Source organism: Musca autumnalis, unplaced genomic scaffold (assembly GCF_047663935.1).
Source record: "Musca autumnalis isolate F117 unplaced genomic scaffold, ASM4766393v1 scaffold_2, whole genome shotgun sequence".
NCBI classification, from domain to species: Eukaryota; Metazoa; Arthropoda; class Insecta; order Diptera; family Muscidae; genus Musca; species Musca autumnalis.
Window position 1 is genome coordinate 22595482 of NW_027411755.1, and position 13191 is coordinate 22608672.

Here is a 13191-nt window from a genome sequence, read left to right on the forward strand (position 1 = left end):
GTCTATAGAAGCACCCTTTCATTCAGAAAGGTTCTATAGAAGCACCCTCTCTTTCAGAAAGGGTCTATAGAAGCATCCTTTCTTTCAGAGAGGGTCTATAAAACCATCATTTATATCAGAAATGGTCTATAGAAGCATCATTTCTTTCAGAAAGGGGCTATAGAAGCACCCTTTCTTCCAAAAGGGGTCTATAGGAGCTCCCTTTCTTTCAGAAAGGATCTATAGAAGCACCCTTTCATTCAGAAAGGTTCTTTAGAAGTACCCTCTCTTTCAGAAATGGTCTATAGAAGCATAATTTCTTTCAGAAAGGTTCTATAGAAGCACCCTTTCATTCAGAAAGGTTCTTTAGAAGTATCCTCTCTTTCAGAAAGGTTCTATAAAAGCACCCTTTCTTCCAGAAAGAGTCTGTAGAAGCACGCTCTCTTTCAGAAAGGGTCTATAGAAGCATCCTTTCTTTCAGAGAGGGTCTATAAAAGCATAATTTATATCAGAAATGGTCTATAGAAGCATCATTTCTTTCAGAAAGGGGCTATAGAAGCACCCTTTCTTTCAAAAGGGGTCTATAGGAGCACCCTTTCTTTCAGAAAGGGTCTATAAAATCACCATTTCTTTCAGAAAGGGTGTGTAGAAGCACCCTTTCTTTCAGAAAGTGTCTATAGAATTGATTGAATTCGGATTGGATATGAGAAAGACTACCTTTTCCACTTTGGGCCCGTCATGGGAAATAGTTTTAGAGGTTCGTTTTCCTTTACAATTACATTCCTTCTGTGGCGGTAGTAGTGAAAGTGCCATCTCTCCACATCCCCATTATCTTCTATAAGACAAAATACATATAGTCATTATTTAAGTTATGAATAATATTTCAATAAAAAAAATGTTAAAAAAGAAACATTTCATTGAAATGTTTTTTTTTTTTTTCTTCGTTTTAATTTCGATGATAAGAAATTGTTGTATATTATTTCACTGAAATAAAGTTTATGCACATTAAAGGAATTTAAAAAATGTTTTTTGTTCGTTTCGTTTTTATTGTAACAACGCCGTTGCCAGGCGATTGGCAGGCAGAGAGCAATCACTGCTACGACACCGCCACCACCATCTGTATATGGTTGGTTAGGCATGCGCAAAACAATAATGTACACACACGAATGAATGATGAATGCAGTGACTGCGACGAAAAAATGTGTGCAAGTCATAAACACCTGCCTGCATGCCAGCCAAAGATTGCCGGTCTAGAGATTTGCAACAGCAACGGTGAGTGTTCATTGACGTCGTCGAATTCGTTGTTTTTGATTAAATATTTTCATGAGTGAATGCATTTTTTATTGTACATTAACATTTGCTGCTGTATAGCTTAAATCAGGGAATGGAGACTTTGTTTGTCATACCGTTTGTAAGAATTTCAACAAACGAAGGACCTGCGATAGATTTTTTTAATATTTTTCAATGATATTTAAAAATATTTTTCCACGGGACCAGGAAAGTACGTGGACTTTTCCGGGACCACAGGAATAGGTGGATTTTTTTTAAATTTTTGTTTTTGTGGACCAGAGAAATTCGTAGATTTTTTAAAAATATTTTCTGAGGGACCACTGGAATATGTGGATTTTTTCAAAATATTTTCTGAGGGACCACGGGAATACGTGGATTTTTTCAAAATATTTTCTGAGGGACCAGGGGAATACGTGGATTTTTTTAAAAATATTTTCTGAGGGACCACTGGAATACGTGGATTTTTTCAAAATATTTTCTGAGGGACCACGGGAATACGTGGATTTTTTCAAAATATTTTCTGAGGGACCACGGGAATACTTGGATTTTTTCAAAATATTTTCTGAGGGACCACGGGAATACGTGGATTTTTTCAAAATATTTTCTGAGGGACCACGGGAATAAGTGGATTTTTTTAAAATATTTTCTGAGGGACCAGCGGATTATGTAAATTTTTAAAAAAAACATTTTCTGGGGGACCACGGGAATACGTGGAGCTTTCATAAATATTTTCAGAGGGACCAGGGGAATTCGTGGATTTGTTTGAAAATCTTTTCTGAAGGACCAACAGAATACGTGGATTTTTTAAAAAAAATTTTTGGGAAACCACGGAATACGTGGACTTTTTTAAAAATATTTTTTGGGAAACCACGGAATACGTGGACTTTTTTAAAAATATTTTTTGGGAAACCACGGAATACGTGGACTTTTTTAAAAATATTTTTTGGGAAACCACGGAATACGTGGACTTTTTTAAAAATATTTTCTGAGGGACCAAGAAAATATGTGGATTTTTTAAATATTTTTTGGGAAACCACGGAATACGTGGACTTTTTTAAAAATATTTTCTGAGTGACCAAGAAAATATGTGGATTTTTTTAAATATTTTCTGAAAAACCATGGAATACGTGGTCTTTTTAATGAATATTTTCCCACGGGGCCAGGGGAATACGTGGAATTTTTTAAAATATTTTCTGAGGTACCAAGGGAATACGTGGATTTTTAAGGACCAGGGCAATACGTGGTTTTTTAAAATATTTTCTTAATGATCAGGTGAATACGTGGGTTCTTTAAAAATATTTTCCGAATGACCAGGTCAATACGTGGATTTTTTTAAATATTTTATGAAGAACTGTGAGAGAACGTGGATCTTTTCTGAGGGACCAGGGGAATACGTGGATTTTTTTAAATATTTTATGAAGAACCGTGAGAGAACGTGGATTTTTTCAAAAATATTTTCTGAGGGACCAGGGGAATACGTGGAGTTTTTTAAAAATCTTTTCTGTGGGACCATGGGAATACGTGGAGTTTTTTAAAAATCTTTTTATTTTTGGGAAACCACGGAATACGTGGACTTTTTTAAAAATATTTTCTGAGGGACCAAGAAAATATGTGGACTTTTTTAAATATTTTCTTTTTAAACATTTTTAAAAATACTTTTTTAAGGGCCCAGGACTAATACGTGGACTTTTTTAAAATATTTTCTTAGGGACCAGGGCAATACGTGGATTTTTTTAAAAATACTTTTTTAAGGGCCAAGGACTAATACGTGGACTTTTTTTAAAATATTTTCTTAGGGACCAGGGGAATACGTGGAGTTTTTTAAAAATCTTTTCTGTGGGACCATGGGAATACGTGGAGTTTTTTAAAAATCTTTTTATTTTTGGGAAACCACGGAATACGTGGACTTTTTTAAAAATATTTTCTGAGGGACCAAGAAAATATGTGGACTTTTTTAAATATTTTCTTTTTAAACATTTTTAAAAATACTTTTTTAAGGGCCCAGGATTAATACGTGGACTTTTTTAAAATATTTTCTTAGGGACCAGGGCAATACGTGGATTTTTTTAAAAATACTTTTTTAAGGGCCAAGGACTAATACGTGGACTTTTTTTAAAATATTTTCTTAGGGACCAGGGGAATACGTGAATTTTTTTAAAAATCTTTTCTGAATGACCAGGCAGTACGTGGATTTTTTTTTTAGATATTTTATGAAGAACCGTTAGAGTACGTGGATTTTTTAGATATTTTATGAAGAACCGTTAGAGTACGTGGATTTTAAATTGAATAATCTACCAGATGGCGGATAAATCTGAAATGTTTACCACAGGTAGATCTTTACGTCCTGATTACAAAAATATAAAGTTTGTTGGGGGGAAGTCCATACTTCCCGAGATATGGGTATCTGAAGTTCCGAAAATTCCCTTGTTAAAGTAAGAAAAAAATTAAATTAAAAAAAATTGTTCCCGTACACAAAATTGGCTCATGTCCATAGAAGAAAGTCTAAAATCCCCGGCCGAAGGCAGGCTTATTAGAAAAACGTACAATTTAAAAAAAAACTGATTTTTTCCGCCAGCTGGTAGATTTTTAAAAACATTTTCTGAGAACCAGAGGAATACGTATATTTTTTAAAGATATTTTCTGAATGACCAGGAGAATAGATGGGTTCTTTAAAAATATTTTCTGAATGACCTGAAAATCTGAAAAAAAGGTCCAGCACTGAAAAGATTCGGCTCCACAGTAAACATCCAACAACGGAAAGCAATCATTATGTGGTTTGGGCCCTGGAATCTCCATGCTAATGCTGAAACAGCTGGATGAACCGAGAGCTGTGTATCTCGCCTAACTTCTCAACCTGTCGCTAGCCAACCACATCGTCCCTGAAGTCTGGGAAATTGGCAGGGTGGTCCCGCTACTAAAGCCAGGCAAGGATGACAGCAAAAGTGATTCGTATAGGAGTTGTTTGTATGATCTTGCCATCACCTTCCCTGATGACATCTGAGAAAGACAGAAATCCTATTTAGCCGATCTTACCACCTTTTTCCAGGCGAGGAACATTCAAATAACCGCCACTAAATATTAGAGTTGAGCAATCTCGTTCAATGGACAACGGTAATTTCTTTGACAAAATTGTGTATACTTAATTTCACACGTTGGTTTTTATGACGTTACTCATTCGTCTTTGAACGAGGACAGTGATCCGGATCGTTCAACTGAACGAGATTGCCCAACTCTACTAAATATACGGCCACTCTGTTCACCACATGAACTGCGTAGGTGAGCACTGAGTACTGAGTAGTTGAATGTCATGGTCGATGGTAGCGGAATTCCGACCATTAACTACCCAAGATTCTTGGGATCACATTCAATAGTATGTGCATATCTTCTGCGACAAGCTGAGATGTTGTAATAAACAAATTTGTACCTGCCCATAGCAGAAATTCATTTAAATATATTGTGGTTAGCATAGTCAAGTTTTTCACTTGTCCACAGGAGTAGGATATTAATCGCTGCAGAGGTCATTTAATTTGAAGTAGCGGCATAAGTTGAATATATGGACCGGATTCGAATCGATGAAAAAAATTTAAATTTAGACGAGATTTGTTCCTGTCCATAGGAGAAAGTCTTAAATCTACGGCCGAAGGCCCGCTATATACGAAAAAAATTCGTTTAAAACAAAAATTATCGTCGAAACCAAGGGATTTTTTGAACTTTTGAACCTACATGTGGTAAAAATTTCAGATCGATCCGAATCCAGTCCAAACATTCAACCTGCTCCGAAGTAGCTTCACCAAATGTCACTTAAGCCAGTACACTTCGGAATTTCAACTAGCTCTTCGGAGTCCTGTAAAACACTAAATACATATGTTCCCGCAACATCCCCCAAGGGGCAAGTGAGACTTGAGTACACGACTATTCATAATGACTCAATGATATGGGACCTACTTTTTATCTCTGAGTGAGACACTACTTGTAGAGTAGTTTTTCATGGCTGAAATGCTCACGAAATGTAAGCCAACATTACACTGAGGGAATTTGTCACAGCCAAAAATTTTTGATGTTCTGGTCAGAGATTGAAGCGCAGACGTTCTGAATACAAGGCGGGCGCGTGCTTACCACTGCACCATGGTGACTACAGAGGTAATTTAATTTGAAGTAGCCTCCCCAAACTCCACTTAAAGCAGTACACTTCGAAATTTCAACTAGCTTCTTGGAATCCTGCAAAACATTACAATTAAATAAACCTGTATTATCACTTGGAACAATAACTTACCTACTGGTGAACACTTTTTGGCTGTTCACTTATGACCTGAATTCTGTTTATTTGTTCATATCGGCATATATAAGCTTCTCAAAGAAAAATTTTATCGATAACGGAAATCAATTACGTGCGGTTATACTGACTACGGTTAGTCCTTGTTATCCTGCTTAAAACGACAAATAATTTTTGTAGATTTTGGCGGGGGATTCAAGATTTTCTTCTGTGGACAGATGAAAAAGTCGTCTACTCGAACAAAAGGCTCTTTTAAATTGCAAGTTATCTGTAAATTGCCGGTGTGGGAGAGGATTTAAGACTTTCACCTATTGACCAGTGCATAACTCGACTATGGTCATAACAGTATGTACACTCCATAACCTTTAAAACGGATTAGTAAAATATCAAGACTCATAGCCCGGAAAGTATTAATTTTCCCTCCAAAACCTATGTATCGTTGTGATCACAATAAGGACTACATACGATAAACCTTTCAAACCGATCCTAGGGGTGCCCCATAAACGATGTAAGGATGATAAAGTAGGTCATTTTCGAAAATGGAAAGACCCAAGCCTTAGAAGAATATAAACGATATATTCGATATGATCGGGATAACAAAGCATACCTGTACAAAAAATACCCGATCCGATGAGGTACATAATGGTACTACCTATCTGTCGTACGATATTTTCGAAATGTCAAGGAGCAAATTTCGGATTGTATAGGCTTCCGCCGAAAACAACTTTATATCGATGTGATACTATGAAATACCTACGCTAAAAAATTCAACACAACCCGATTAGTGCAACTAAATGACATTTAAACTTCCCTTACCCACCATCTGACAAAACCATCTACATGAAGTGTATTAAAAATTCGCTGCATGCCGTTGCAAGTACCACTTTTACGGTCTTTATAACATAACATAATGGCAAAACGCAATGCAAAGATTTCCAATACAATCGAATGCATAATAGAGCGGAATTTGCGCACATTTATTTAACTAAAAAAACAATCAACTTTATCCAAATCACGCATGCCTTGCCTGCCAAGCAAGCCGTGTGACAAATGACCAAGAGTGTAAGTTTGACAGAATTGGAGTTAAGTCACACAAATGCATTCACAGGTACAGAAATTCAGCGTCAATGCACTTGTTCTTTTGCTGTGTTTCTCAGAGCCCTTATGACAACAAAGAAAGTCAAGTGGAACACGACAAATAACACAACACAAACAATTGTGCTGTGCTGCGACATGCCTAATTTTGTGCATTCTCTATAATGAGAAAATTGCAACACAGACAGAAAATAACAACAAGAGAAATATTAGCCCTTTTTTCATGATACTCCACCTACTAATTGCACAATGCAACAAGCTCAAATGATACTCGAGACGAAATGACAATGACACGACAACAACCCCCGCAAACAAACAAAGACATGATATGGCAGAAGTGCTTCTCCCCCTTTTCAATTACAGCACTTGATCGATAAACAACAGTAATTGATTGATCTCTTCATCGTCAGATCTTATAACACACAAAAACATGTATCACACATCGCGTTCCACTGTTTTTTTTTTTACTCACCCAATAAATGATGCACAGATATAACAAAAAGACTTTTGGATGTCACATTATATTGTCGACATTTCTTGAGAAATTTTAATGGCATTTTTCAAATATTTTATTTTCCACTGCTCCAGGATGGTAGGATTTTTTTATTTTCTGTTATTTTTGGTTTAATGGTGTTGTTTTGTTGTTTTAAGGCACTTTGTTTCTTGTGTTCTTTGAGTATTACAAAAACCCACAAAATAAAATTTCTTGAAGAACAACACTTCGCTGCACTGTCAAAAAGGCACACACACTGAGCTACATACAATGGAATGTACGTAGCTGTCTCGTCGTTCGTACGTAACACAACACACTTTTTTCTGGCTAACACAGCTTAGCTCTTAGCTTTCTTCTTTTTGGTAAAATCTCAAACGCTCACTGTTGTTTGTGTAAGGTTTTTTTGTTGTTTTCTATTCTAACTTGAATTCTTGTTATTCTTGAGCAGCGTCACCAGATTTCAATTTACATTTTCATTCCGATCAACTACTTTTCTTCCAACGTCTTCGTCTTGTTGCTTGCTGCTTTTTCGTCTGATTTTTTCTTTCCTTCGTTAGCGTCGCGTTTAGGTTACACTCTTTTTGTTAGTTGGTTTTTTAGTGGTTAATAACTTTCTTAGTAATAATTTTGTTTCGTTTTGCGTTTTACTTTCTAAGAAAAGGCACTTGTTTTAATTGCAGTTAATTTTCGTGTGTTAATTTTTCGTTTAATCTCTACTTGGAAAAACAAAAATAATTTGAGAAGAAAGTGTTGTGGCCAACACAGAGAACCGAGTCATACTAAATTTTGTGACGTACGGCGGCAGCGGAAGGCGAGTAAAGTGACGCCGGTCGAAAAGTGAATACCAAGTATTCATAGGAATTTATAGTAGGGTTGCATTTTATTGCAATGAGGTTAGCATTTTTATAGTACGGTTACTAGGCGTTTACACAAGACAGACTGTCTGCAAATACAACTCTGATTTACTAACACATACATACATTTGTCGTTTGTCTCCCAGCTGTCCATCATTTTTTCATAGACAGTAGGGTTAACAAACTTTTGACATTTTTGTGAAAATGAAGTGAGATGATAATTTAAAGCTTCGTTCCCGTACTTTTTAATAGTAAAACTCGTAAAAGAGAGAAAGAGAGAAAAATTGTTGTCACAAAAAAGTTTCTTCAAAAAGTTCGGGAACGGAAAAATGGAAAATACGTCAAAAAACTGGAACAAATGTCAAAGTCGGCGTATCAGCCAATCAGACGCCGGCAACCATGTTACTATTTTTTTACTCGCCCAAATTTGTCGTGTAAAAAGTTTTTAAAGAGAGCGTCATTCAGCGCCATTTTTGTTTAAAGAGAAGTGAACATTTTAGCTTTGTTCCTTTACTTTTTTAGTGGTAAGAGTGGTAAAAGAGAAAAGTGTCAAAATTGTCCAAAATTGCTCTCTCATGAACATTTTTACCAGAAAAGTAAAGGAACGGAAAAATGGTAGATCCGGCAGCAATGTCACAAAAAAACCAAAAAAATCAATTTTCGTCTTTTATTTCACAGTTTTTAATTTAGTGTTGTCAGTGTTCGACTTTTTCTTCGGTTTTTCGTCCATTTTGTGAAATAATCGTCAAACAAAAGTCGAAAAATCAGTTCTGCCATTTTCTACCTGCAGAAATTTTGCTGGTAGCATGTGGTAGAAGAGAAAGCCATTTTCGCTCTCTCTCCCCTCTCACTCTCTTAAAAATTGCTTCCAGTTTTGCCACTTTTCGGGGTTAAGGAACGCTTTGCAGGTTAAAAATGGTTAAAATGGTAACCTCAGGTAAGTAAAGGAACACAGCTTTTACAACTTTTTTGTTGTTGTTGTTGTAACAGCATATAATGCTGGGTTGGCAGCCGCTGGCCGAAACACTTTTGGTTTCGGGTCAATCCGGTACGTAAGAACCCGCTGCCGTGGGATTGTGTACGGGAACGCTTTTTCGAGTAAAATATGTAAAAGTCGTAAAAATTGTAAAAACTTTTTAGTTCTGGAACACAGCTTAAATATGTTGAAAACAAAAGCAAGGCATATTCATACAAGGTAGAAGTGACAATCAGCTGTATTTGTACTTTTTTTGTAAATTTAGTTTTCAAAATTTAATAGGGTCTACTCATGAAATATGAAACTTCGAAATCTGCTACTATAAAATACTGCTTTTCATCCTAAACGTGAAATAAAAAAGACCTACGAGAGTTGTAGTGTATTCAATATTATATTTCATACACATGGCAACTCTTTTTCTATTCTATAAATTCTCTCTTTCCATCAATGTATCTTTTGTACTAATAACTATTCGCTACAGTTTTAGAAACTGCCATTTTACTTACTAGTTATTATTAACTTGTTCACTTCGATTTCAACTATCAACCAGATCAAAACGTTCGACTCCATTTTTATATTCATCTTTGTTGTTAGTTATTTAATAAATAAAGTATTATTTAAACATTAATCAACGCGTGCTCATTTTTCAATTTAAATACACAACAAAGAATTGGCGACGAGGATAAACTCAAGTTCAAAGAGTTTTCAATAAGATTTTGTGCAAAAAAATCATTTTATCTAATTCGATAAACGCATAACCTAAAATGGATGCAAATCAATTGGCGCAACTACTGGATGCCATTACGACAATGGCAACAGCAAAGAAAACCCATCAACACCTTCAGCAACATCTTCCAATCAAATTGCAAATCAATGAAGAATAATAATAAATAAACAAATCTATGCTAAAGTGCCGTGTATGTGGAAGCAGTGAGACAGGCGAAAACGAAAGAAATCAAAAAGAAAATAAATCAACAACAACACATACATGCGATCAGTGCAGTCAGATGATTGACTGCAATTCAGTCACTCACTGAACATACCCCATACACAAGGGTATTGGTAAAAACAAAATTATCAACACCCTCAATACAATCAACTTCGAACATCAAATCATCGATTCAAAATCATCAATCAATCAATTCAAAATCATCAATTCGACAATTCAAATCAACATAAATTAAAACCTGCAAATTTCGATCATTTTCAAAAAAAAAAAAACATATTCAAGCCTGGGAGAAATAGTGCAAATTCCTGAGTGCAAAGGGAAGTCACCGGCATCTACAAAATGGAGGAAAAAAAAACTCCATACATACAAAAAAAACTTTTCAAACAAAAAACTTTCAACCAAAAAAAAAAAAAAAACCCACAACATTCAATTCAACAAATCGACGTCATCGTCAACCTATTGCGATGAATCAAAACATCGATCATCAATTCAACAAATAATCAACATGTTTCAAAATCAAAAGCTGTTTTAGATGAAGTGCCAGCCATCAATTCGTTCAACAAGTTCCCTGCCTGCTGAATTAGATGAAGCAATCAAATCGTGAAGAGAAGATGTCATCCTCTCCGGACGGACAAAGTCCTTATTAAGCCTGGGAGACTGTAGTGTATTCAATATTATATTTCATACACATGGCAACTCTTTTTCTATTCTATAAATTCTCTCTTTCCATCAATGTATCTTTTGTACTAATAACTATTCGCTACAGTTTTAGAAACTGCCATTTTACTTACTAGTTATTATTAACTTGTTCACTTCGATTTCAACTATCAACCAGATCAAAACGTTCGACTCCATTTTTATATTCATCTTTGTTGTTAGTTATTTAATAAATAAAGTATTATTTAAACATTAATCAACGCGTGCTCATTTTTCAATTTAAATACACAACAAGAGTTATGAATGCTTTATATTTACATTGTGCTTCAAATTTGTTCTATTCTGGACGATTATCAAAATGCATTTTTGTTTTTCCTAAAAAAAATTTTGGAACGACCCTATTATTCAATATTTTCTATGACAATTAATTTGCAATAACAACAATGTTGTTTTTGTAAATTTTTTAGTTGTTGTAATTCATACATATACCTTATAATAAATATACCTTGAACAAAAGAGTAGGTACAAAAACAAAATATGTGAACGGAAAACAAAAATAAATATATGATTTTCATTCATAATTTTACAACTGATTTTGCAGTTTTCTGGACGCCTACGTCACAGAGGTAAGTTTTGGGTTTTTGACAATCAATACATGAAGTCAACTGTCCTGTCATTTGTAAACGCAGGGTTACACTAGACTTTTTTGCCCGGTTAACCCACTTCGAGAGGATTTATTTGACGTTTGCGCTATGGAATTGTCATTTGAAATCCAAACCCACTGGGTTAATCCGGTTAATACTATGTTTACATTTACGAAATCCACTCGATTTCATCTGTCAATTCCTTTGTGTATACGTCAAACGAAAACTCATCTGAAATCGATTGGATTTCATTTGACATTTGAGCAATGGAATTGACAGTTGAAATCGAGCGGATTTCGTAAGTCTAAACATAGTATAAATGTAACCGGGGTATTAAATGCCCATGGTACAAATACACAGGTAGCCACATCGGCAATTGTTGGCAACATAAGATGTCAAAATTTGACATCAATTCAATGCAGTTGACACATTATGTTACCATCAGCTGGCATGATAATGCTACCTGTATTATTGTACCATGTAAATGCCTTTTATATTATACCCCGTTTATATATAATCGAATTTAACAAACCGACTGTGTTTTAAATGTCAATTCCATGGTTTAATAAGAAAGGTTAGCCAAAGCTTTATGTCAATTTAAATTTTTTCATTCGAGTATGCCTAAAACTTCAAAACAATATAAACAAACTGTGTATGTGTGTGTGTGGTGTTTGAATAATATGCCAAACAATTTTAAAAACAATCGAATTCAATGATTTTTAAAATTGTTTTTAGACCATTTGTACGGAAGAAATTGGTGAGATTTGCATTGAAACAATCAGTTTATCATATTCACAACTCGATTATGTGGAGAAAACTTAACTCTTCATTCATTTTTCGCGTTTTTTATAAAATGCTCAAAAAATATATTGTAAACAAACCCACTTGTTGCTTTTATTTTGAAGTTTTAGGAATTCAAGAAAAACAAGGGTTCTATAGAATTTTTTCATTTAAATCTACCTCTTTATGGGTACTTTACACGATCTGTTTTTTACATATGAGTTGTCACTTTGCATATACATTTTGTATGGGAGAAGTGACAACTCATATGTAAAAAACATATCGTGTAAAGTACCCATTACTTATACCATGGTCAATTCCATTGCTTATATTTCAAACAAATCCTCATAAAGAAGGTTAATCCTGAAAAAAGTTCTAATATAAACAGCATATTAGCCTTTTATGCACATTAAATGATTTCGTTTTACGAAATCCTAGAATCAAATGAAGTGTATTTACATCTGTTTTTTGCGTCATTTGCTTACACACACAATCGCACATACACACTTATACAATAACACAAACACACGCACACAATATATTTGTTCTGAAAAATAGGAATTTCACAACACAAATGTGTATCAAATAACTTAAATTAATTCCAAAAACAAAAAAACATAATTTTTGCAAGAGTTTTAACCATTTATTTTCACTTTTGCCATCGTTTGAGTATTTTTGTTTTTCTACAACACACACAAACAAACAAAAGCTTCGTTCCCGTACTTTTTGATGGTAAAACTCGTAAAAGAGAGAACTGCAAAAAATTTGTTCTCACACACAAGTTTTTTAAAATAGTTCGGGAACGGAAAAATGGAAAATACGTCAAAAAAAGAGAAGTGAACATTTTACAACTTTTTTGTGTACGGGAACGCTTTTTCGAGTAAAATGTGTAAAAGTCGTAAAAATTGTAAAAACTTTTTAGTTCTGGAACACAGCTAAAGACATCATAAAACAGTTGCATTTTTTGGTAGTTTATGACGAAAAAGCAGGGTTGAGTATAATAGTCGAAGGTCACACTAGAGTGGTTTCATTGAAACTTTTAGGTATTTCTAGATCGAGTTCCCCACTACAGCAACTTTATGATATCACTTTACTGTGAAACTCGACCTAGGAACCCTTGTTTTCATGAAATTGTTTCAATGAAACTCTCTAGTGTGACCTTCGACATAGTATGGTGTTTTCGTGCGTTGTTTAGAATAAA

At 34.6% G+C, this 13191-nt stretch overlaps 1 protein-coding gene across 1 annotated transcript in view; it reads right to left on the reverse strand.

Moving 5' to 3' along the window:
* The window catches only part of Pez (protein tyrosine phosphatase non-receptor pez), a 33332-nt gene extending 25420 nt beyond the window's left edge, over positions 1 to 7912 (reverse strand). Inside the window, exon 1 of the mRNA XM_073967252.1 lies at positions 7110 to 7912. Coding sequence (XP_073823353.1) covers positions 7110 to 7194 — 85 coding nt within the window. The 5' untranslated portion in view covers positions 7195 to 7912. The remainder of the gene's footprint in view (positions 1 to 7109) is intronic.
* Between the last annotated feature and the right edge of the window lie 5279 nt (positions 7913 to 13191).